This window comes from Pongo pygmaeus, chromosome 11, assembly GCF_028885625.2.
Source record: "Pongo pygmaeus isolate AG05252 chromosome 11, NHGRI_mPonPyg2-v2.0_pri, whole genome shotgun sequence".
Lineage (NCBI taxonomy): Eukaryota > Metazoa > Chordata > Mammalia > Primates > Hominidae > Pongo > Pongo pygmaeus.
Genome location: NC_072384.2, coordinates 61,728,534 through 61,755,847, shown reverse-complemented (window position 1 = coordinate 61,755,847; position 27,314 = coordinate 61,728,534). Strand labels below are relative to the sequence as shown.

Below are 27,314 nucleotides of genomic sequence, written 5' to 3'. Positions count from 1 at the left end.
TGAAGAAAAAATGCATATTGTACTCTCTGGGCCATTTTATAGGAAATAATCAAAAATCTTTTGAGCAATAAGGGCAGTATTAGACTGTGGAATTTCTACCACACTTTAAAAAAAATCAATCACTAAGCCGGACATGGTGGCTCATGCCTGTAATCCCAGCACTTTGGGAGGCCGAAGCAGGCAGATCACGAGGTCAAGAGATCAAGACCATCCTGGCCAACATGGTGAAACCCCGTCTCTACTAAAAATACAAAAATTAGCTGGGCATGGTGGTGATTGCCTGTAATCCCAGCTACTTGGGAGGCTGAGGCAGGAGAATCACTTGAACCTGGGAGACGGAGGTTGCAGTGAGCCAATACCGTGCCACTGCACTCCAACCTGGTGACAGAGAGAGACTCCGTCTCAAAAAAAAAAAAAAAAAAAAATCAATTACTAACATAAATTTACAATTGCTATATGAACATGTCACTTTTTGTGTTCATCACAAATTGACCCCACATTGTTATTATTATTACCCTCCAGCATAACCTCTCTGATCCTATCAAGTTAGATTTCTTACAGTTTCCCTCTATGCATAAAAATTTCCTCCAGTCCAAAACCATGCAATATTTCACAGCAAAGTCTCACAACCTCTAATAAATCATCTCTGAGTAAGCCCCTACGTTAATCTTCTCTCTTTTATTTCAGCTTCCCTCACACATCATGCTTTTAATCTGTACACACTGGCAAACATTTTTTACATATTACCTTAGACTTGTTTTCTAGTCATTGTATGTATTTTTGCTTTATGTCTCCAATGGATCTTGTAGCCATTGCACTTATTTATCTTTTCAATATCATCTATTTTATATACCCATTCTCCAGTGGATCTACTCACCATTTATTTACCCATCTATTACATAAGAAACAGACATGGCATGTAGCGAATATAAAGGTTAAGGAAGGACTCTGAATGGAGGTGACATTTTAGAGGGTGACTTGGAAAACAAGAAGAGGAAAACAAGAAAAGGACCACCTTAAAGGGTGGAGGGAAGAGGCTTCCCAGACAAAAACAACTGCATAGCATGAGTCCCACGTGAAGAAAGCCTGGAATGTTCAAGGAACTGCAAAAAGGCCAGGGTGGTTGAAGAGTGATGAGTAAGGAGAATGACCTAAAATGAGGTTGGAAAAAAGGGCAGAGCCAGCTCACACAGGGCCCCGTTGGCCACTGCCTGGAGCTGGATTTCAGTCTGAGGATAATGAGAAGCCACTGAAGATTTTCATCCAGAGAGTGACAAGAATTGATATACACTCCAGCTACTCTGACAAATCGGTTGAAAGGGACAAAATAGAAGCAGAGAGAGCAGTTAGATGGCACTAGGCAAGTCTATTGTGTGGAATAGGGTGATAGTGATGGAATGGACTAGAAAAGAGGCATATTGGTGGCAGATTTGTTGATAGACAGGATATGAGGAAATCAAACAAAAGGAGAAATTGAGGACAAGTCTTATAAAAGTACTGACCTCCCCTTCAGATCTCCGTGAATTTAATATACACAATTAAGTTACGTTAAGTACCTGTTAGGGAAGCCAAGTGAGGGCAACAAGGAAAGGACAGCAATGCTTTCCCTAACAAAGCAAATAATGGAACATGAGACCCTGGCGGACAGAGCAAGGACTTCAGTTACATTAGTCACCATCTGAGTGACCACAGAAGATCACTTAACCTCTTATGTCTGTTTCCTTCTCTATGGGCCAGGACAGCAACATCAAGGGTTTGCGCTCTGGAATCAGACTGCCTAGGTTTTAATTCCAGCTCTTTTGCTTACTCTTAGACAAATTGCTTATCTTCATCCCAGTCTGTAAAATGTGAATAATAACAAGACCTGTGTCTTGTGTTTATAGTGCAGGTTAAATGAAATAATATGAATAATGCACTTAGAACAGTGCCTGGTGCATAGTAAGCAATAAATGTGTATCACTAGCTGCTGTGAAATGGATTGTTCAGGGGATTAAATGAGAAAATGTTTGCATAGTAGATAAAAAAATTATAGCTTGCAAAAAACTAAACTGCCTTTATTTTAGAGAGAGAGAGAAAGAGAGAGACAGAAATAGAAACTCTCTTTGCTTTAGAAACCCCTAATGGGTGGATTTACTTTTTAAGATGAGACCTTGTTGTGACTCTACTGGGAATGAATCAAAGAAATAGCTTAACTGTTTTGCACAAAACAGGATCATTTAGAAAGAGCTAGAAAGGAAGCAAGAAAATGTTGAAGAAAGACAAAGTCCTTGGAACAGGCAGGAGGCTGGAACCCAAGTAGAAGAAATAACTAGTGGAAATTCCACCATCATTGCCCTAAAACACTAGTAAACCTGCTACTTACTTGGGTTGGTGTTATTTGGCATGAGTAGTCAGGGCTCTCTGGTAGGGCAATGTGGAAATGATGAAGGGAGAGCATGCACACACACAAAAAAGTGGACTCAGAGAATTCTGAATAACAAATATTGAACACATGTCACAGTTACTGGCACAGAGGAAGCATTCAATAAATATTAATTTCGCTTTCTGATTTGAGATACAAAATGTAATCTCTGACCTTGGAGAGTTAACAAATTGGTTGAGAGTCCAATGAATTATAGGCATAAAATTATTAGAAAAAATATAAGCATACAACAACAACATGGTATACAAATTACAGGCACTGTAGAGTTTATAAAAGTCAGGGATCAATCAAGAGAAGTTCTAGATTATTTTAGAAAAGATTCTGAATTAGAATAAATAAATAATTCAAATAATGTCTTACATATATGAGGTGTTAGATCCATATTCAATATAATTTAAAGGTAGGAAAAGAGTAAGAAGTGTTTTCCAAAAAGAGATAAAGATCAAGAAAGAAGAAGAAAGCCTAACACATTTTGCTTGTGTTCTAGAATGCTATACTGTATCTGGGTTTGATTGGTAACTAATATGAAGTTATTCTTGAGCAGGGAAATGGCATGTTTTAGAAAAGATGACCTACAAGGAGTTAACGGGCTAAATCAAAGATTGAAGAAAAAAAGTGGAAGGAAAAAGATCAAGGTAAAAGCTGGTTGCAGTCATTCTGGCTGAGGTTAACAAAAATCTGGATTTGGTCAATGGCAGTGGGAGGGGGAATGGGAGGAATGAGTGGTTCTGGATGATGTTCCAATAAAATCATGAGCTGGGCAAAGCAGGCTAGCATGACATTGATGGCAATAAATAAAATAAATACGAAAGTATAGCACAGTTGGTGATAGAAACAAATGCAAGTAATTTATTTGCATCACCTTATTTTTGCCCTAAATATGACTCATAGTTCTGCTTGGTCATCAACTAGTGCCACATGTAGTCATATTCCTGGCATATGGAATAACTATTTTATTGTACCCAAAAATTTGCTCACTGGGCTCCAGCTGTTTCATAGTCTATCCACACTGAGCCATGGCCGATACAATTCTCTTGTCCTGAGGAAAATGTTTAAAGCAAGTCAGAATCTCTTTTGAATAGGAATAGAGCAAACCTTTTAACTTCCCAGAGATTCTGGTTCCCTAGAAAAGTGACATAATGAGTCTTGAGTACTTACTATGCTCATTTCCACTCTGTCAATGAGGGCAAACTGGTGGTATGACCTAGGTGCTATCTTGGTCTCTGTTTTGAACTGAATTTTTTTTATGAACTCCAAATTTGTATACTGAAGTCTAAACTCCCACTGTGATGGTATTTGGAGATGGGTCCTTTGAGAGTTAATTAGGTTTGGATGAGGTAATGAGGTGTGGCCCTTATGATGGGATTGGTGCCCTTGCAAAAGAAGAAACCTGAGAGCTCCTCCCACTCCCCCACCCCTCTACCTTGTGATTATATAGTAGGAAGGTAGCTGTCTGCAGGCCAGGAAGAGAGCCCTCACCAGAACCTGACCATGCTGACACCCTGATCTCAGACTTACAGCCTCCAGAACTGTGAGGAGAAAATTAATTTCTGTTATTCAGGCCACCCAGTCTTTGGCATTTTGCATGGCAGCCTGAGCTAATACAGCCTCTCAATAGCTAAATGAGGAGCCCAAAAGGTTACCAATTTAGAAAGGCCAGGGAAATGTGTTACTGAGAATGTTGCATAACTAGAATGTCCACAATGTTGTTTTTTCCATTTCTACTCTGCTATAGTCTGTGGCCTGAGATAACAACTTTGTCAGACTTTAAGACTATCATGGACCAGCTCTGTCCAATAAAACTATAGTGGGATACACATAACTAATTTAAAAATTTTTAATAGCTACATTTTAAAAAGTCACAAGAAGTAGGTAAAATTAAATTTAATAACTCACTTAATTCAATATAGTCAAAATATTATAGACATGCTACCAATATAAAATTATTAATAAGATAGTTCACATTTTTTTCCTACTAAGTCTTTAAAAATTGTTGTGATGTGCTATTTTACTCTTATAGCACATCTCAATTTGGACATGCCACATTTCAAGTGCTCAATGGATACATGTGGCTAGTGGCTACTGTACCAGATAGTGCAGTTCTAGACATTTCAACTTTTTAAGAAAGACATAGACACAGTTTGTTTAAATATGAAGTCCCAGTTTTCTTCTTGAGGGTTATTACCTGGCTTTAAAGTCCCTTATTTTTCTCTTAACTCTTTGAATTCTTCTCTTTCTGGTTGCGCCCATCTTTATATCATAAAACAATTAATTATAAGACTATGTAATGGACACTGTGGTCCTGCTATGCTTTGAAAGTGTGTGTCCCCCTAAAGATTCACATGTTGGAACCTAAGACCCAATGTGATAGTAATAAGTAGGGTCTGTAGGAGGTGATCAGACTATGAGGGCTCTGTCTTCATGAATGGAATTAGTGCCCTTATAAAAAGGCTTACGGGAGTGAGCTATTAGGCTCCTTTTGCCCTTCCACTCTTTGTCATATGAAGACACAGCAAGAAGGCCCTCACCAGACACCCAAATGCCAGTGCTCTAATCTTGGACTTTGCATCCTTTCAAACTGTGAGAAATAAATTGCTATTGTTTATAAATTACCCAGTCTCAGGTATTTTGTTATAGCAGAGGAATGGACCAAAACAGATTCTTTGTGAAGATTCCCTCTTCAGGGCCAAGGTACTCACCTTCCTGGGGCTATGAATACGGCTGCTGACAGCTCACAGCTGCCTCTCTTGACGAGTATTGTCCTAGGCTGTGGGGAACTACTTCCTTTCAGGCTATGCCCTCTGTAGAGTAGCCTGAAGCCAAATAATGACTGATGAGGGGCATAAGTCTGTTTCATTTACTCCACTTGAGACAACTCTGAAGGGACAGTCCAAATCCTGAAGTCTCTGAAAGGCTGGCTGAGGCCTCCTTTGCCACTGTACTGCAGTTCAGCATTTCACTCTGCCCCATCCTGTTTCCTTCACTTTCCTATAGGTGTCTCTTGGAAGAGCAACTCCCCCTTACTCCTTACAAAAAAATAAACTGACTCTGTTTGCATCTCTTCATCTCAAAATCTGTTTCCAGGGAACTCAGTTTAAAAGAGAATATAAAGTAGTCTCTTTTTTACCAAGGCAAAATCATTAGCAGTGTTTGGGGTAAGGGAGGAAAAGCAGAACAAGGCTCTGATTCATTTTTGTGTCTTATACTTCCCCACATGCGAGCAAGGCTAGGACATACTCTGAGCCTCTGGCTCTTCATGTCTGTTCACTCCCATTGCCTTTCTTTTCCTACATTTTTCCCAAAGATCAAAGTGACAACTGAGTAAAGGGTATAGTCAAAACTCAGGTTCAGCAACAGCATTGGTCAAAACATGAGAAACATATCCCCAAATGAAAAAGATATCAATGGCACAATATGGTAGCCCATACATGTATTGAAACCATTAGAATACCGTCTTGTCTTTACTTTTCCTGACTCTCCAGGGCTGATCTGCATGGGTAGAGATGCAGAGCAGTTCTGCCATTGACATTAGTAGCTTCATCTTCTAATGCAATCATTGCCTTCATTTTCTTTCTTCTTCCTCAGGGAAATTCCACCCTTCTAGGCTTTATATTTATAACCCCATGCTGGTGTCTGTGGGTCTCTGCTTTCCCAGAACACTCTCTTCACTGCCTTAGACTGGTAGTCTAGTCCAGACTAGTAGTCTTTTAACACTTTAAAAGATGGAGTGTGGGGAGATCAATTCCTCTTTGTCTTAAAACTTGGGCTTGTTTGCTACACAATTCCTGCCCATGGTAGTGGCAGTCACATAATAGGACAGTAAATTAATGCCTGAACAGATTGTGCAGTTCCACAGAGTCCACCTTCCCCGGCTTTCCTTTCTCCTGCCTACTGCTTCCTCCATCCTTCTTCACAACTCCCTCCCCTGTGACGCTTTCTTCCAGAGGATGAGTCTGGAGGAGGAGGCAGCATGAAAGGGAGAACTTGCTGCATCAGAGTTTGTGCCAATTGGAGGGAAAGCTCAATCCCTCAGCAGCCTGATGGTCCAGATGGCCCCATAGGCTTTGCAGAGCTCAGAGGCCCCCAGACAACTCCTTGTCTACATCAGCTTAGCATTGCCACTAAAATTGATGTTATACCAAGTCATCCCCCAAGAGCATGGTAAATCACTTGTTAAAAAAAGAGTCCCACAGTTTTGGCACATGAACCTCACAAGGATTTTTCGAGATTTCTAGCATTTCCAGAATTTAATCAAATGATTGTTCTTATAATTAATTATAGTATTCTAGTACTATTATATATTTTTATAAAAATTACAATTGCTGAAAAGAATCACAGTGGAACACAGTATTATTAGATTATGCATTCATTCAAATTTCACTAATTAAAATGTCAAAAGGAAGTAGAAATGGAGTTCAACTAATTCTCAATTTACTAATCCATAAAACAGATACTTCTCATAAATGGCTGGTAATCTTTCCTCAGTTCTCAGGAAAAATAACTGAATAGCTGCAGTAAACTCTCCTGTTACTAATTCTCCACATTACAAATTTTTTAAAACCTACAATTTATCTTGAAAGGCACCCTGAAGCAGTAGCACAAGGATTAAATGACCATTTTTAGATAACAATGGTTAACATCTAATTGTTTAATAAAAGAAAGGAGCTTGACCCTTTCCTGGTAACACCTGGAAGTGCTCCCTTTTGGTGTTGTCTAGCCTGGGCCATGGAGGGCCGCAGGACAGCTCTGTATCCTCTCTGTCATTCATTCATTCATTCATTCATTCATTCATTCATTCATTCATTCCTTCAGGCAACGATATTGATTAAATACTTATTTTATGCCAAGCATTGTTCCTCAGCTCTTGGGATATATGAGCAAAACAAACAAAAGTACTTGCCCTCATGGAGCTCCATGCAGGGAGCTCCAATGATTGAGCTCCATGCAGGGAGCTCATGCAGGGAGCTCAATGTTACCTTCTAAATTAGGCCCAATTCCCCATTTAAAATCAGCTCCCCTTAGCTTCCCATTTTTCTGATCTTACTTTCTTCCCCCCATAGATCTTACCACCATCCAATATCTTAAAATAATAATAATAATAATAATATTATTAATAATAAATGTTTTAAGATTTATTAATAAATGGTCATTTAATCCTTGTGCTACTGCTTCAGGGTGCCTTTCAAGATAAATTGTAGGTTTTCAAAAAATTGTAATGTGGAGAATTAGTAACAGGAGAGTTTATTGCAGCTATTCAGTTATTCTTCCTGAGAACTGAGGAAAGATTACCAGCTATTTATCTGGTACCATCTTAATACATAATTTACCATCCAACATCTTAAAATAATAATAATATTATTATTATTATTATTAATAATAAATGTTTTAAGATGTTGGATGGTGGTAAGATCTATGGGGGGAAGAAAGTAAGATCAGATAAATGGGAAGCTAAGGGGAGCTGATTTTAAATGGGGAATTGGGCCTAATTTAGAAGGTAACATTTGAGCAAGGACTTAGCCCATTTTGGTAATGTCTTTATTATTTTTTCATCCATAAATCTTATGTTCCTATCATTCTCTTGTTCTTTCCCAGTGCCTTCTACCAGACACATAAGAAACATTATGTATGCATGGGCTTAAAACTACACAGACCTTGAGTCAGGGCCAGTTAATTTTTTCATGATAGCATCTGATTTACATCTGGAAAACCTGAGTCCTGGCCTTACTCATGGTAACAGTATGATATGATGATATGATGTAAGATGTGCTACACAAATTTCTGTCTCCTCCTTTCCTAGTCTCTTTACTGCCTTAAAATCTACTTCCTGAAATAGTTACATAACTTTCCCATCAGCCAGCCATGCTGCCTGAATTCACCACCGTTAAGATATTCATTACTTTAGATTAAAGCATGGCATTTTTAGTGATTCTCTTTTAAAATTCAAACTTGCCATGGGAATAAGACTTAAAAAAAAAAATCATTCAAGCTCATGAAAGAAAAAGGCTGCATTTGTGGCTCCTTCTGATGGGCCAGCGGCCAAACTAGAGGACATGGAGTCCATGAATTCCACAGGGGAGACCAGGCAAGGACTGGAAGGTCCTATACTTGACCCTGGTATTTTTTACTTACACAAAGAAATATGTTCTATAACTTTCTTGATTAGCTGGCCCTCTCACCTAATTTTGTTTTCTCACTGGGATACCATATTTTTTACCTCTGACGGAATAGCACACCAAGGAACGGGTATGGTAGGAGTAGAGTCATCTGCCTCAGCAGGAAAAAATGTTCTATCTTGAAAATAGTTTAGATTTTCTGGACATGGAGATAATAAAGAGAAGACCAACTTTTAGTGAGAATTACTACTATTTATAAATATACTGTAGACATTGCATCGCTTTTTTTATCTGCTTCCAGGGCAGACCATGGCACCAAGCCCCACCTTGGTACTCATGGCTCTGAGACATGTATTTCCAGAGTTTTCACTATGTACACAGCTACATAAACATTTCCTTCTTCCCCTCCACAAAAAGAAAGTCGTATTATATATACTAAGCAACATATTGTAGACATTTTCCATGTCAACCAATTTAGACCTGCATCATTCATTTTTATGTGTTACATAATTTATTTGTCTAATTTTGTCTGGATGAATTCTTAAATAGTTTTAATTTCTGGATATTGTAAACAAAGTTTCAAAAAATATTCTTGAACTTGCAGCTTTGTACATTTATCCAATGTTAACCTTAAAGTACATTCCTAGAGTTAGGTTTGCTATACCAAAAAAAATATGCATAATTTTGACATTTACTCGTAAACTTCCCTCCAGAAAGTTTTCAGTCCTTCTTCTACCACCAGCTGAGTATGAAAGTGCCAGCTTCTCTACAGCTTTGCTACCAGTGTGGTTCTCCAATCTTTTTAATCTCTGATAATCCAAATTAAAATGATCCTATTTTGATATTTTATTTTGCATTTCTTTGATTCCTGGTAATATTTAACATTTTTATTTTTATATTTTCACTTTTTGTGAATGTGTGGGTTTGCCTGCATGAACTGCCTGCTTTGGTCCTTTACCCATTTTTTTTTTTTTGAACTGCACCGTGGACCAAATGTTCCTAAAAAGGGAAAAAGACGCCAAGCACAAATTCCATGTATAGTATGAGACTACTTAGGAATAGACCTAATATCTATCACATGAGCTTGTAGACTTATTTTTGAACTTCTGAAATGATATTTAAAAATCATATGGCTTCTGTATTTCTATGAATGTAAGTATTTCCCTTCCTACAATGTGTTCTCAACACCATTTGTTGATGACATGGCAGGGACTGTTAAGTGTACCTCCAATTCTTATTCTGGTCTTCACAGGGCAGATCTCTTCACTTTCTGCTTTGGGAGATGAGGATATGGGCTTTCCTGCCCTCTGTCTACCTTACCTACCTTTCTTCACTCTCTTTCACTTCCCGACTTTGGTTACATGTACATTTACTTTTATACTTGTCAAGGCTGACAATTTCTCTGACTATAAAGGTCTCAGTGACTTCTAAAAATTTTAAATCAATAAACAGTTTAAATTACTATGGCTACCTAAGCATTGCTCTTGAACTAACTGGTTTGGTAGGACCACATTTCTTTCTCTGTGGCACCAATTCCCATGCTGTTCAGCGGAGAAGGTACATAGAGATTCTGCTTTTACAGTCCATCTAGTACCTCCAAACATGATTGTGACTACCAGAACTCTTGGTTCCAAATGGTATGAAAAACAACCCAAACTTAGAAAAAAATTACTTACTCAAGAAAATAGATCTGACTTCAGAAGTGGCTGGAGATAGGAAGTCACACAATGTTTGTTGTTAGCATCTGGTCTCGTCATTTGCTCTCTGAGTGATGGCTCTAGTACTTTACTTCTTTATTTTGCTGAAATACACCCTTGAGTTCCTTTCTACAAAAGAATGCTTGGAGTATAAACTCTGAATTATCACACATCTGAAAATCTTTTATTTGGTCTTCATATTTGGCAGTGTCTTAGCTAAGCAGATTCTAGTTTGATTAGCATTTTATTTCAGAACTTTGAAAAATAAATCCATTGTTTCGCAGCATCTGATTGGCAATGACAAGTGTGTGGTCAGTCCAATTCTTGCTTCTTTCATGAAACTTTTTTTTTCCTAAGGAAGAATATAAAATTTTATCTTTATAATCAATATTACAGAATTTCACAATTATGTGTTTAGGTAAAAGTCTTTTCTCATATTTTGTGGTCAATATTTTGTGGGCCCTGAAAAATGTATTTTCTTTTACAGTTTGGGGAAATTACCTTGCATTCATTCTGTAAGAACCTCTTCCCCCCTGCCTTCTCTGCCCTTTATTCCTCAAACTTTCTGAGTTTATATTTTATGTCTCTTAACTTTCCATCATATTATCCAACTTTGCCTTTCTGTTCTGAGAGGCTTCCTCAATTTTATTTCACACAACCTATTTTGATTTAAATAAATTTTGGTGATCATATTTTCAATACATTAGAGCATATTCATCAAGGTTCTTCAGAGAAAAGAACTAATGGGAGATAGACAGGTAGGTAGGTAGGTAGGTAGATAGATAGATAGATAGATAGATAGATAGATAAATGATAGATAGATGTTAGGTAGATAAGAGGAGACTTATTATGGGTTGGCTTATGCAATTATAGAGGTTAAAAGTGGGGAAGGGCCCTTGTGTAAGTTTCAGAGTCAGAAGGTCTGAGAACCAGGATCCTAGGGCAGGACAAGACAGATGTTCCAGCTCAAGAAGAGAGAGAGGATCATCTTTCCTTTGCCCTTTTGTTCTGTCTAGACCTTCAATAGATTGGGTGATTTCCACCCACATTGATAAGGACTGATCTTCTTTTCTCAATACTGATTCAAATGCTAATTTCTTCGAGGAACACCCTCAAAGATAAACTCAGAAATAATGTTTTACCCACTATCTGGGCATTCCTTATCCCAGCAAGTTGACACATAAACTTATCTATCACAAAAAGTTTTTTTGAATGTTACATTTTTTAAACTTGGTCTCCAAATTGTGGCAGTATCTTGTTGAATCTCACAGAGAATGCTAATTCAAACTTTTTAAAAGGCTTCTGTTCCCAGAATTATCTCTATGGTCATTTTCAAAATTTATTCATCTTGCTTAAAAAATTGTTTTTTCTTTCATGTTTTGGGGTTTTGATTCTTTTTCTTTTTTCTTTTTTAAAAATATTATTCTTGTCTACTGATTCTTATTTTTGTTGCAGATTAAGAATGAGGTGAGACTGGAGAGATCCTGGTATACAGTTGGTGGGTTTAAGGATAAAGGTCAGAAAGCCATTAAACTGGAGGACTGGATTGACTTTGATGCACTGACTCCCATACATGCTCCTAGGATAAATGCTTAGCTGCAGATTTTTTTTCTTTTTTTTTTTTTTTTTTTTTGCACCCAGAGGTGAAGAGTCCATGTATGGATTTCCAACCAGTTCTCTTTTTTCAGCCCCATCTCCCTTTCTTACCCTCAGTGGTAAATGCCATCTCAAATATGGAACTGTTTCATGCTTCTGCCAGGCAAAATGATTCCTTTCTAGGTATGGTCCAGGCGGCTGCTGTTTCTATTCTGCTTTATCCATTGATGATACTTCTTCAGTCTCTTCATTGTCATGTCAGAATCCTTTTCCTCCTTTACAATCAGCTTAATGGAGTTTCCAAAGGCAAAGAGATCAATGTATATGTTCAGTATGGCATCTTAAACTGGAAATCTCTCCATCTGTTTTATAAAGAATTGGGGATATAACTCTGGGCATTTATCCGCTGCCCTTAATTATTCCCATATTTTGAGGTGAATTAAGTTCCCAGATGAACATCCCAAAGGATATCTTAGCCTCTCACTGCTTTGCCAACTATATCTCTAAGGACCTTCACTTCTTTCTTCTATCTCAGCTACTTACTTCTGTGACCATAACTTAGGCCTCAGTGTAACTTGAACTGAAATCTTAAATACGACCTGCTGCTCTCTGGTAAAAACCTCTTTTATTTCCCACCCTATTACTAGTTACTACTAGGACTCATACTTTGAACTCATCAAAATGTCCAGTTTTTTAGCCCATGTATTTTTTCCTTCCATCTTCAACTCCTCCTAATTCCAGCTGGATCACACATGCCAATCACTGTGCCAATATATACCCTCCTCTGAGAGCCCTAAACATGGGTCAAATTGTGTTATAATGTAAGACTATCTGGGTTTATCCCATCCCTACGACTCATAAGTTGTGGGACTTTGGAGAAGTTATTTAGATTTTCTGTGCATCCATGTCCTCATCTGTAAAATGAGGATAATAATAGTACGAATGTTCTGGCGATAAAAGGAGATAGCACATGCAAGTGCTGAGAAAAAACGTCATGATTAATGAAAGTATTCAATAGACATTAACTAGTAGTAGTAATATTCCCTAATCTAAAAATGCTAGTGAAAAAACAATATGTGTTAACAAGTTATGTTAGTCTATAGGTGCTTACACATTCTGTTTATACTATTTAAACAGTCTTCTTGTTGGTTAACCACTTCTAAAAAGATGTAGTATTTCCCTATTTAAATGCCAATGAAGCACTGATTTATCTTCTGAGTCTTTGTGTCCTCAGCTCTCAAAGAAATGGGTTGTGTCTCTGTTCTGTTTCTTTTCCAATCCCATTTTGATAGTTAATGCTTTGGGTCTCCAAAGAGCACTTGCCCTAATTATGATAGGATAATGAAACACTGACATATAATTATAACATTTATGAAGGTAGTAGATACCAATTACAAACTAGGAGGCATTTGGCTTTATATTCTTCCTTATGTAACAATTGTGGTTTTAGAAAAGAGATCAGATTCAAAAAATAGTTTGAGCTATATCATTTCCCACTGATGCTATATTATGCCACTTCTTCCAGATCTATAACTATGTGATAGTTATTTTGAGCTTTGAAGACCTCAGGACTCTTTCTAGCTTGGAACTCAAAAATCTCTTTGATGATGGGTATTTTGTTGAATCCTTTCATTTAAGCAAGTCCCTGGAGGAAGAGCTTTTAACCCAGGCACTATATAAATAATTATCTGATTAATAGACCCCAATTAAAAAAAAAACTCTTAACAAATTAATATTTTGAACACAGTCCTTGTAGAGTGAAATTGTGTTCTTTTGAGATATGTATAACAAAGTACTTTGAGGATGTGAAGATCATTAATATTTTAGCCTTAATTATTTTACCCTCACAACCTTAAAGTGTCCCCCAACAGCAAATCAGTGAAACGCCAATTATAATTAAAAAAAAATATTTATCACTTTGGAATGAAACTTTAGGAAGTATCACAAAGAAGCAATGTAAGGTAGTAACACTGGGTCCTGTTAAAGTCTTGGGCAAGTTATCCAGTTTTTCTAGGCTGTTTCCTAATCAGCAAAATGAGTTTTGGTATGGATCAAATGAAATGATGCATTAAATCACTTTGTAGATAACAGTAAACAATAAACGTTTATTGAATCTGAGGAATCAACTGGGTAGGATATTAGGAGCTTTTAGGCTTTCTAGAAGCAAATTTTTACTTTAAAGAGTATAAAATCAGGCTTATGTTTACTGCACTTTTATCCTTATTCCCCTTACTTGTAACTTGTCCTTAAACAATTTGTCATGGCTTTCGGTTAATAAACACATCTCTCTTTCATCTCCCCACCATAAAATAAAAAGATAACATCCTTATGCTCTCAGCATGGTCTTACCTTCAGACTCTAGAAATACATAGCTGGATGTGTTTTCTGGGAAAACATATAAATTAAAATCATTTTTGGCAGGTATACATTGGCTACTAATAAATAGTTCCAGTAAGCTCTCCTCCTTATAACCTAAGGATTTATGTTATAGCTCACTTATCTAGTGGGCTTACCAGAATGTAGTCATATTCCAAAGTCAGCCTTACAAGGTCCCTCTCTGGAAAGAACTCAGTTGATGAGCCTCTACTCTCCTAATTGTTGCCCTTACATTTTTACATGCCAAATCATCATCCTTTCTGGTTTTGTAGCATTTTAACAGGCCCAGAGTTGCTTTCTGAGAAAAGTGTCAGTACTAACAAAGGTTAGAACTAACAAAGGTTGAACTAAGGATTACATGCATGTGGTATGTGCCCTTTCCAGTCCTCTTCCCAGGTCCATGCAGAAATCACCAACCAGTGAGAACACTCTTTCTACAGAACACAAACTCAGCTTCAGGCTATTTCTGAACAAGAGCTATAGGAAGCAAAAGGAAACAAGTATGTAAGAACGTACCTGCCATACTTGTACTAGAATGTAAGTTCCTTAAGGGCACAGACTGTGTCTGATTCATTTTTGTTTTCTCAACAAAAATGTTGATTGGGTGTTAACTAATTGTATAAAGTAGGAATAAGAGTCAGTTTCCTAAATGTTTTTAAAAAGTTAACAAAAGTATTTTCATTTTGACTCCAAAATTTAAAAAAGCTAATAAAGATGTTACAATGTTTTAAAAATCCAAATTTTACAAGAGTTCTTGTCTGGATGAAAATTAGAATACATTCACATTATCTCAAACGAATGAGCATGTGTGACTCTATAAAAACAATACCTCCCTAAACCATGAAATCAGATGGAAAAACTCGACATCTTTATTTCTGCAGTCAGTCTCATTTTTCTTAAAACAGTTCAAACTAGTAAGAATTTTCCAGAAGTTACAGTTTGACTCACCCAACCTTCCAAGGAAAAAATAAAAAAACTTAGACAGACATTGTTTCACTCTCATCATTTCCCACCCTTACTAATAGTTGCAACTTAAATGTATCTTAAAGCACTCCTACCTCTTCATAGAGCCTATTAAATGAGTATCTTGTGGACACCCACACACAGTCATAGAATCCTAAGTGGTGCTCAGACCAGTCACATGTCAGTGCATTCTTAATTGCTAGAGCTAACATGCTCTCAGCATGGTCTTTTAATTACACCCTAATAATTTATTATAGTTTCTCTCTACAATGTAAAGTCTTGGAAATCACCCACTAAAAAGTACCTGTGTACTCTGGGGCTTTGGCAGGCTAGGACAGAACTTCTGAGAACACGGTGTGTTCCAGAGAAGGCAATCAATCTGAGAGGACTTACACAGAAACAGTTCATTCAGGACCTGGCTTCTGGCTTTTATCTCAGATCTGAGGATTTCACAATCACTTGGAGATACCTACAAGTGTATAGCACACCTTGGATATTACTCTTAATGATTACTTCAGTTTGTAAAGAGGTGACTCCACCAACAGCAAAGGAGAGGGCCCAGCCCCAGCCACCAGGAATACAGTTCTCTGCCAGTAAGTGCCTAATGACTCATTTTCCTCAACAGAATTTTCATAAGGCTGGAATTCAGGGAGGGATGTCTGGAGAATGTCTGAAAGGAAGTTCACAAGCCACTGTCCTGCTCTTTGCTGGAGAAAGTGTCCCATGGTAGCCAGACAAGTTGACTAAGGCAAACAGCAACATGTTTTGGTAACATTTCCCTGTTACCTTTCATGTACAATCCAAGAAAGGTTGCCATGAAGTGTTTTAATCAGGTTGGGAACATTAGAAACTTCCAAAAAAGAAAACCATTAGTGGAAAAATTAAGGACACAGTAGATTTAACAACTGTGTTTACGTGGAACCACAAAATCTATCCAAGTGAATTGCATTAAAACAGACAGAACACTCCAAGAAACTGTTGTATGTGTATTTTTTTTAATTCAGTCAACCATTTTACTAATCTGTCAAGATGACCAATTTCTTTGGAATTATGTAGATTTAGCCAAAATGAAATTGTACATAAGATTTACTTTTCTTTTCAGATGCTTTTTTATTTATTTTTAAATCTTTATAATTACTAAATGTTCTCCTCTCTCAGAAGATATTCTGAGAGGAAAGCAAAAATACCACTCTTGTAAAGCCATTTCCATTCTTCCAAAGGTCTGCTGGTAAATTATTCTTACTGATCTTTCCATCTTTCTAGCCTGTGCATACACACCTAACCCATACTAAATTTCACCAGATGGCATTTTATTTCTTTAAAGTAAAGCAGCCGTGGGTTTAGACAGTTGAATTTTTAAACTTCTGTATTTACTGAAAGTGCATATGGTGCTATATGGACAAAGAAATTGTGCTGAAAGAAAAACATTTCTGTCTGCAATACCTCATAATCTTCCAGAGGAAAAAAAAGTGCAGTGCATTTCTCACAAAATCTTATGTGGCTTCAGTGTTCTTCCTCTGTTAAAAAGTAGATATATGTTTAATGTACAGACCTGCAAGTTTCATTATTTTAAATTCATCTTTTAGTGGCAAATAAAAATGTTATGCAAAACCCAATGACTTGCTAAAGTGATCCTTCAGTGAATTCTAGAAGAAAATGCAACATAAACCTGAACTGGTAAAAAAGAAAAAATAAAAACCTCTGGATGTCAACGTAAGCAGATGTTGGTGTAGAATTTACAAGGATGAGAAGGCTATAAAACCTCCCTTGAGTCACTCACAGTTCATTTGAGGGCCAAGAACGCCCCCAAAATCTGTTTCTAATTTTACAGAAATCTTTTGAAACTTGGCACGGTATTCAAAAGTCCGTGGAAAGAAAAAAACCTTGTCCTGGCTTCAGCTTCCAACTACAAAGACAGACTTGGTCCTTTTCAACGGTTTTCACAGATCCAGTGACCCACGCTCTGAAGACAGAATTAGCTAACTTTCAAAAACATCTGGAAAAATGAAGGTTAGTATAAGCAACCTCAAGTATTCTTAAAAAATTAGGGTTGGCTGGATTGAACATGATCAGAGTTTTCTATTGTTTAGAAGGTGAGGATTTGTACATAAGTATTTACTTCCTGAATGGGTTGGGATTGGAAAATTGTTCTAAATATACTGTAGAAACATTTGTCCTTGCAGAGCTGGAAGAATTCCAGCAATTATAGCCGGATCAGTGGAAAACAATCAAAAGCTTTGTGGGGCGAGAGAAAAAGGATTTAGGTGTAAACAAAATCTTGCCATTTCTACTATTTAGCAGGAACTGTGTATATGCCTAATTCTCTTTATTTTATGTAGACTTGGGTAAAAATCGTATTTGGAGTTGCCACCTCTGCTGTGCTTGCCTTATTGGTGATGTGCATTGTCTTACGCCCTTCAAGAGGTAAGAACTTTCTCTGATTTGCTCTATCTGCCTAGAATAGCTTGGAAAATGTACTAATGCAAGATCACAAGTGGTTGAACATTTCCTAAGTGCTTATGTTCCAAAGTAAGTCTGTTATTTCTAAGAAGACATATAAGCTCACAGATATGTTGTTGTGCAAGACCAGAAATACTGAGGAATTTAAGGCATGGGTAGGAAGAGATTTACAGTGTTATTTCAGCAATAGAAAAACCTAAGAACTATGCTGCATCACCCCCACAACCCCCAAAAATATATGCTAAATACAAGCTTTGACAGGCCTTTAGAAACAACATTTTCAACTAACATTGCTTTTCATTATTAGGTTTGTCTCGTGGAAAGTAAAAATGAGTAAGAATGGAAAAGATAAAACAGAATCTATGGACTTTTTTTATTACTAAATAGTCTTTCCAAAAATTTAGGGAGGAAGTTGAGAATACAGATCTCAGGAATAGCTGTATAGAAAAAGCAAAGTTGTTGTTTTAGATGTAGTAGCACTGCACATCAAACTAGAAAACCAAACATTGTTAAGCAAGCATTTTGATCAGTCATAAATTGGATCCTTTTACAAAAAAGGCTTAGATTGACATTGATCTCACTTTGCTAAAAATTGGAAGGTACTATGGGCTGATATCAGAGCTACTTTAAATATAAAGTAGGACTATGTTGATAGATAATCCAGTGATATTAGGGAAATAGCTTTTTATGAAAATATTTATGAAGAGAAACTCAAGCTTCTGAAATGGAAAAAAAATCCAGTAATAACAGTTCTTATGTCTTTGTGTCTAGGAAAGGGGAAAATTTGTACTAATAAATACTAAAAGTTTATGATAACAAATGTGGGAAATATCTTGGTCAAAAGTTAACTGATAGTAAATGAAGATCAATAAAATAACTTCAGCTAAAGAATGTATGAGTCCTGAATGACTGTTGCTATTAAAAAGAACATAGAAAAATGTTTTGGAAAATTAAAAATAATCATGAGATTTTCACAGAATTACAAAATAGAATAGATTAACCCATAAGATGAAGTCAGCTGATATCTTCAGTGTTAATTTCAGTCTCTGCTTCCTGTTCTCTGCCAGCACAAGATTCTTCTTAGGCTGTTGAGAGGTATGTAGTGTGTGTACATATCTTTCATAAATTTTCATGTTAAAATTGTTTTCAGACCCGTCTCTCAACTCAGTGGTCTTGGGGCCACACTGCCCTCATAACAGCAGTTGTCAGGTAGTGGATTAGGTCATATAGATCCTTTGAATGTTAATTCATTAAAAATTAGCTCCTGATTTTTAAAGAAACTCAACCTTGAAACTGATACTCTGCAACTTCAGAAATAAATGTTCTTGGAACAAAAGTTTGTTAATTTTATAGGGCACTTGCCTCCATGTCCATAGGGAAGGATGAATTTCACTATGGAATTCAAGCTATAATTTCTAATAAGAAATACATTATATTTACATATTTACAAATGATGTATAGAGATACACATACACAGATATTTGTGTGGTCACATATAATCTCAATCCCTACCCTCTTTCCAAGTTTAGTTATGTATAGCTTACATATAAATATACATTGTAAACTATATATAGTATAAAAGTCCTATGTAATTTATAATACAATTCTATTTTCAACTAACAGGAAAATTCTAAGAATAAAGTGATTTCTTGATAGGGTGAAATAATCAAATTAAACTCAAGTACTCAGTGAAATTTGAGTACTCATTCAGAAATAGAAAAATCATAAATAAGGTGAGAACTGTTGTTTTTTGGTTCATTATATCATTCTCTTTCTGTTCTAAATTTGCTGAATAACTTCTCAGAACGTCAGCTAAACAGTTTGTGAATGGCACTAGTCATTACCCTACTTTCCTGAGCAGGACCTGGGGAAGTCAGTGCCACGGGCAGCCCTGAAGTTAGGCGTGGTGGCCTCCTCCTAATTTTCCTCCTTTCTTCTCACATCTCACTGGTCAATCAATCATCTCCCATCTGGAGTGCCAGGTCCAGTCCTTACTCTCACATCTGCCCAGTGCCTATGAGAATAGGATCTGAGATGGCAAGGCAGGAAAGGGAAGGAGGAAGGGGTAAAAAGAACAGAGAATTCAAAGCCAAGTGAGCTCCTACTTAGCCTCCTTCTCACATTCATCAGAAATCCCATTACCTCACATTTGCCTTAGGTGCCCTTGTATCCTCAGCCCAGAATTTTATGCACCAGTGTATGAACTGTCTTCTTCTGAGAAACTTAAAGCCACACTCAGGAAACATTCATTCATTCATTTACATATTAGTGTATTAGTTCTACTAGCTCCCTGCTCATCATCATGCCAGTTGCTGAGGATATGGAGGTGCAGCAGTCTAGAATTCCCTCTGCAAGTTGAGGAGGAAGAATCCAGTGCTTTCTGCACCCAAAGATGCATGGTCAACACCACAGATACCCGAGAAGGATTTCTGTTATTTCACATCAGGTCTAAAGGAAAGAAAAAAGAGAAAGCCTCTTCCATCCCAGGAGAACCAGCCTCAGGATTAAAAGGGTTTAGGAATAATTAAACTGGATTATAGGAACAAATATGAAATGTAGTAGTGAAATGAGGAAATCCATTTAGCTCACTTACAAAATATTAACTATAAGGAAAAACTTTTTTCGAAACTTGTAAAATATTCCCTTGTTGGTTTTGCCAAAGTGCGAAGCACACATGAATTTCTACCCCTTACTCCCAGATTGTCCTTGCCTTCAGCTTACACCCCTTCAACTGACTCCTTTCCTCTCTCCTACCTCCATTCACTTTTTCTTTTGAGGTTCTTCTTCACAAGCATCACCCCTCTTCCTCTGTGAATATGCAACAAGGCTGAGAGTGGAAACTAAGCTCCTTGACTTCCCCTTATTTTTGTTCACCCTAAAGACAAACATAAAGACCTTCTTGTTTCAAGAGATTTAACAGAGGTTACAAAAGCAAAAATCTAGAAGTGAAAAGTTACAAAGGTTTCAGAATTTTGTGAGTAAATTCTACACAAACTTGATTCATGGTTTATGTTTTCTGAATACCTGGACCATTCCTCCTTGGCTTATAGAAAGAAATTGTAGGAACTATTTGACCTTGTTTCAGATTCTTTTGAGTATAGAGTTCCCCACATGGTGATGAACAAATACTCAACAAATGTTAGTTATTATTTTTCTAAAATTTCTAACATGTAGTAAATACTTCATGAATGATAGCTAGCATTTTGTGTCTGTGTTCTCCATTGCTGAGAATATGTACTTCTACACTCAACAATAGCAACTATTCCATTCTGTGTGCTGTATTTCAATTTCAAAAATGTCTTAATTCTGAGAGTAGAGAGCCTTTATCCCAGAATATCAACCCTGTTCCTATCCCCAACTTTTTCTTTTTAACCAAAAACAACAAATGTTTCAGAAACTTTTGTGTCTGAAGCACTCATACAGAACACTGATGGCTCTAGGGCAAAAGCAAAACAAAAGGAAAGAAGAAAGCTATATGAAGTTGAAAGGTGGAGGAATGGAGAATAAGGCTGAGTGAGAGTAAAAAAGGAAAGGGTGGGTGGCTGTGTTGGCTTATGGCTGTAACCCTAGAATGTCAGGAGGCCAAGACGGGAGGATTTCTTGAGCCCAGGAGTTTGAGACCAGGCTGGGCAACATGGCGAAACCCTTTCTCTATTAAAAAAAAATACAAAAATTAGCTGGGCATGGTGGCATGCACCTGTAGTCCCAGCTATTTAGGAGGCTGAATATCAGAAAAGTGTTTGGGAAGTTCAGGAAACCAAAAGGAAACTGACAGAGCTATGAGGCCAAAATCATTTAAACAAACCAACAAAGAGAATATGTATATACATATGTAATTGTGATTCTACATACATACACTTATATATATAATATGTAGTGATTATTTAGCTGAGTCTTGCCTTTTATAATGTATTGAAGAAAATATGTGAAGGCCACAGACAATTTGGATAGAACAGAGATCAATATTTTTTAAGAAGAAATATCATTTGGAAAGTCTGAATTTTAGTCAGAAATCCATTGTTATTGTTATTATTAGTATTACTAATTAGTATTCTATTACTACTGTAACTTCAACAATCACCTTTGGTAAAATAAGATATACGTGAGATAAAATCATCTTCAAAGGAGATATAAATATGTTAGTAGTAAAGTTAAAATATTTTCCCAGGACTAACATTCAGTCTACGAAACAGATTCCCTCAAACATCTTAAGAGTTTTAAGCTTATTTTTTCACTATTCTTATTTATGGAGAAAATATGGGAAAGTCTAAAAGGTTAAGGAAAAGTTTCAGAAAATTCATGAATATAAAAGAGCTTTTTAGTCAAGATAAAGAAATCAACTTTGCAGTTTATAGTTCTCTAATTTGCACGTGAATTTTAAAATCACAGATGAATCTTGGCAAACTCCCTTTGAGTTTTGCCAGATTCTAAATAATTTAAAAAGAAAACCAAATCTTTGCATGATTCTCATAATGGAGAGGCGTTTACCTGTCTCAGATTTCCAAAGCAAATTAAGTTACAACTTCGACGAGAACATCCAGTCATAGATATACCTTGAAAACCAGATTGAAAAGTTTGAGCCAGAGGTGTGGAATCAGGACTAAAAGTTTTTAAGAACCACAGACAGTCAAACTGAGCCATAAAATATATCAATAATTGACAAATGGGATCTAATTAAACTAAAGAGCTTCTGCACAGCAAAAGAAAACAGCATTAGAGTGAACAGGCAACCTACAGAATGGGGGAAAATTTTTCCAATCTCTCCACCTGACAAAGGGCTAATATCCAGAATCTACAAAGAACTTAAACAAATTTACAAGAAAACAAACAAACAAACAAACAATCCCATCGAAAAGTGGGCAAAGGACATGAACAGACACTTCTCAAAAGAAGACATTTATGCAACCAACAAACATATGAAAAAAAGCTCATCATCACTGGTAATTAGAGAAATGCAAATCAAAACCACAATGAGATACCATCTCATGCCAGTTAGAATGGTGATCATTAAAAAGTTAGGAAACAACAGATGCTGGAGAGGATGTGGAGAAATAGGAATGCGTTTACACTGTTGGTGGGAGTGTAAATTAGTTCAACCATTGTGGAAGACAGTGTGGTGATTCCTCAAGGATCTAGAACCAGAAATACCATTTGACCCAGCAATCCCATTACTGGGTATGTACCCAAAGGATTATAAATCATTCCACTATAAAGACACATGCATATGTATGTTTATTGCAGCACTGTTCACAATAGCAAAAACTTGGAACCAACCCAAATGCCCATCAATGATAGACTGGATAAAGAAAATGTGGCACATATACACCATGGAATACTATGCAGCCATGGGACATGCAGGGACATGGCTGAAGCTGGAAACCATCATTCTCAGCAAACTAACACAGAAACAGAAAACTGAACACTGCATGTTCTCACTCATAAGTGGGAGTTGAACAATGAGAACACATGGACACAGAGAGGGGAACACCACACACAGGGGCCTGTTGGGGGATGGGGGGACTAGGGGAGGGATAGCATTAGGAGAAATGCCTAATGTAGATGACGGTTTGATAGGTGCAGCAAACCACCATGGCACATATAATACCTATGTAACAAACCTGCACGTCCTGCAAATGTATCCTAGAACTTAAAGTATAATTTAAAAAATTGCAATAATTAATACAGTAGCATGTAATAAAACGATCTTCTCATAGGACAGTTAGTCAAATACTAACCAGTCTCTTTTTAATTTATTTCTCATTGTATCGAGAACCAAGAACTTATTTTTCATTTCCAGTATCCTTTTTAATTGACTAATATGCAGTAAGAACAGAATAACTTACAATATTTATTAATATTTATTCCCATTAATATAAAAACAGTATTATTTAGTATCAAAATTAAAATTTTAAATACAGATTATGATTTATACTTGGTGGAAAAACAGGTATGTTAGGACTTTTTAAGGAACAGGATATAACAATTGTATGTTAAAAAAGAAAACATCAGATAACAGGCTGGGCATGGTAGTAATTGCAGCACTTTGGGAGGCTGAGACGAGGGATCACTTGAGGCCAGGAGTTCAAGACCAGCCTAGCCAACATGGAGAAACTCCCTCCCTACAAAAACACAAAAATTAGCAGTGGTAGCTGACACCTGTAACCTCTGCTACTCAGGAGGCTGAGGCAGAATTGCCTGAACCTGGGAGACAGAGGTTGCAGTGAGCCAAGATTGTGCCATTGCACTCCAGCCTGGGCAACAGAGCAAGACTCTGTCTCCCCGCCCCCCCCACCAAAAACAAAACAAAATCAGAGAACAAATGAAATAGGCACATTGAAATAGGCACATAGAAAGATACTAAATACCAATACTTAAGAATAAACAGAAAACATGAGTGGTGCTATAACACTGAAAAAGATTGAATTAGTCATTTTAAAACTTCCCACAAAAAAAACACAAAAACCCAAAAACATAAAAACTTCCTAAGCTCAGATGGCTTCACTGACAAATTCTACCAAACACTTAAAGAAGAATTATTACAAATTCTTCACAAATATTTTCAAAAAATGAAAGAAAACACTTCCCAACTCATTCTATAAGGTATTACCCACATTACTATAATGCCAAAACCAAAGACGTCACAAGAAGAGAAAATTATAAATCGATATCTCTTATGAATATGGATGCAAAAATTTTCCACAAAATACCAACATGCCAAATCCAGCAATACATAAAAAGGATTACACACCATGACAAATTGGGATTTAGCCCGAGAATACAAGGTTGGTTTATCATTTGAAAATCAATTAATAAAATTTATTAATAGAAAAAAGGACAAAAACCTCATAGTCATAATAGACACAGAAAAAGGATTTGACAAAATGCAGCACCCTTTCATGATAAAAACACTTAACGGATTAGGAGTAGGAGGAATTCCCCAACCTTATCAAAGACACCTACAAAAAAAACCCATAGCTAACATCACACTTACAGATGAAAGCTAATGTCACACTGTGTCCGGAATTGGTGGGTTCTTGGTCTCGCTGGCTTCAGGAGTGAAGCTGCAGACCTTCACAGTGAGTGTTACAGCTCATAAAGGCAGTATGGACCCAAAGAGTGAGCACTAGCAAGATTTATTGCAAAGAGGGAAATAACAAAGCTTCCGCACTGTGGAAGGGGACCCGAGCCAGGTGCCACAACTGGCTCAGGCAGCCTGCTTTTATTCTCTTATCTGGCCCCACCCACATCCTGCTGATTGGTCCATTTTACAGACAGCTGATTGATCTGTTTTACAGAGAGCTGATTGGTCCGTTTTGATAGGGTGCTGATTGGTGCGTTTACAATCCCTGAGCTAGACACAAAAGTTCTCCACCTCCCCACTAGATTAGCTAGATAGAGTGTCAATGGGTGTATTTACAAACCCTGAGCTAGACACAGGGTGCTGATTGGTGTGTTCACAAACCTTGAGCTAGACACAGAGTGCTGATTGGTGCACTCACATCCCTTAGCTAGACACAAAGGTTCTCCAAGTCCCCACTAGCCTCAGGAGCCCCGCTGGCCTCACCCAGTGGATCTCGCACCAGAGCCGCAGGTAGATCTGCCTGGCAGTCCCGCGCCATGCGCCCGCACTCTTTAGCCCTTGGGCGGTCAATGGGACCGGGCGCCGTGGAGCAGGGGGCAGTGCTCGTTGGGGCCCCTGCTCAGGCCACGCAGGAGCCCACAGCAGAGGAGGGGGAGGGGGTGACTCAGGGGTGGGGGGCTGGGGAGGGCGGGAAGGGAGACGGGTGGAAGGGGGCGGGGGGTGACGGGGGCGGTGGGGGTGGAGGGGTGACTGGGGGCTGGGGGGTCGGAGGAGACTCAGGCATGGCGGGCTGCAGGTCCCGAGCTCTGCCCCACAGGGAGGCAGCTAAAGCCGGGTGAGAAACCGAGCGCAGCGCCAGTGGGCCAGCCCTGCTGGGGGACCCGGCGCACCCTCCGCAGCTGCTGGCCTGGGTGCTAAGCCCCTCACTGCCCGGGGCCACTCCAAGTGTGGGATCCACCAAGCCCACACCCACCCGGAACTCTAGCTGGCCCACAAGCACGGGGTGCAGCCCGGGTTCCCCTCCCTGCCTCTCCCTCCACACCTCCCCGCAAGCCGAGGGAGCCCGCTCCGGCCTCGGCCAGCCCAGAGAAGGGCTCCCACGGTGCAGCGGCGGGCTGAAGGGCTCCTCAAGTGCGGCCAGAATGGGCGCCAAGGCCAAGGAGGCACCCAGAGCGAGCGAGGGCTGTGAGGGCTGCCAGCACCCTGTCACCTCTCAACACTGTTTTCCTGCTAAGATCAATAACAGGTCTTGATGTCCTCTCTCATTGCTTCTGTTCAACATTTTATCAGTGGTTCTAGCCAAGGCAATTAGGCAAGAAAAGAATATATAAAGTATCCAGATTTGAAAGGAAGAAGTAAAACTTTCTACTGACAGATAACACAATCTTGTTTGTAGAAATCCTAAGTAATTCACTAAAAAACTATTAGAACTAACAATACAGTTCAGTAGGGTTGCAGGATACAAGATCCACGTATAAAGATCAGTAGTATTTCTATACACTCTCAATGAGCAATCCAAAAAGATCTAAAGAAGTGGAAAGACATCCCATGTTTATGGATCATAAAACAATATTTTTAAGATGGCAATACTGCCTAAATTTATCAACAGATTAAATGTAATCTCTATCCAAATCCTGGATAGCTTTCTTTTTTTGCAGAAAGCGACGAGCTGATCCTAAAATTCATACAAAAATGCAAGGGACCCAAAATAGCTAAAACAATATTGAAAAAGAATAATAAACTTAGAGGAATCACACTTCCTTATTTTAAAACTTATTTTAAAACTTACTACAAAGCTCCATAATCAAGACAGTGTGTTACTGGCATAAGGATAGATATATAGATCAATGGAATAGAATTGAGTGTCCAGAAATAAAGCCTTTTACTTAGTTAATTGATTTTTGATGAGGATGCCAAGACAATTCAATGGGAAAAGTCTTTTCAACAAATGATGGTGAAACAATTGGATATCTATGTGCAAAAAAAGATGTTGGACCCAATTCCTCACGCCATACACAAAAATTAACTCAAAATGGATCAAAGACATAAATGTAAGAGCTAAAAACTATAAAACTCTTAAAACACACAGATACATTTTTATGTTTTTGAGTTAGGCAAATTTTCTAAGATATGACCAAAAATGCAAGAAACAAAGGAAAACATACATAAATTGGACTTCATCAAAATTTAACATTTTAGGGTGGCCAAGAATACCATTTAAAGAGTGAAAAGACTACCTAGAAAATGAGAAAAAATATTTGCAAATATATATACAATAAAGGCCATGCATCTAGAATATACAAAGAATTCTGGCAGCTCAATAATAAAAAGATAAATAACTCCATTAAAAAATGGACAAAGGACAGACATTTTGCTAAGGAAGATATACAAATGACTAATAAGCACATGAATGATGCTATCAGTCATTGCAAAATGCAAAACAAAACCACAACAAAATACCAGGAATGAAATTGCAGAGGAGCAATTAAGCATCCATTGAAGCCTAAAGATTGTGAAATAGCTTGTCCCTGGGGGTGCAGTAGAAATAGAGACAAGCAGTAGACAGGGTTGGCAGGCCTGGGTGTTGGTTAAGGAAGAGGAAGGTC

General features: G+C 37.7%; 1 protein-coding gene and 1 long non-coding RNA gene across 3 annotated transcripts in view; one reads left to right on the top strand and one right to left on the bottom strand.

The window, feature by feature from the left end:
* Positions 1 to 9,445: 9,445 nt before the first annotated feature.
* LOC134737736 (uncharacterized) lies at positions 9,446 to 24,822 on the bottom strand. Its single transcript, XR_010122927.1, has 3 exons — positions 24,619 to 24,822; positions 11,940 to 12,115; positions 9,446 to 10,584 (listed from the first exon to the last, which is right to left on the bottom strand). It is a non-coding gene; the product is annotated as an uncharacterized LOC134737736 (long non-coding RNA).
* The window catches only part of FAP (fibroblast activation protein alpha), a 73,317-nt gene continuing 62,675 nt past the window's right edge, over positions 16,673 to 27,314 (top strand). The window contains exons 1-2 of one of the 2 annotated variants that reach the window (XM_054478196.2): positions 16,673 to 17,177; positions 17,507 to 17,591. In XM_054478196.2, the coding sequence (XP_054334171.1) occupies positions 17,172 to 17,177; positions 17,507 to 17,591 (91 nt within the window). In that variant the 5' untranslated portion in view covers positions 16,673 to 17,171. The remainder of the gene's footprint in view (positions 17,178 to 17,506; positions 17,592 to 27,314) is intronic. The other variant, XM_054478197.2, reaches the window with a different exon arrangement.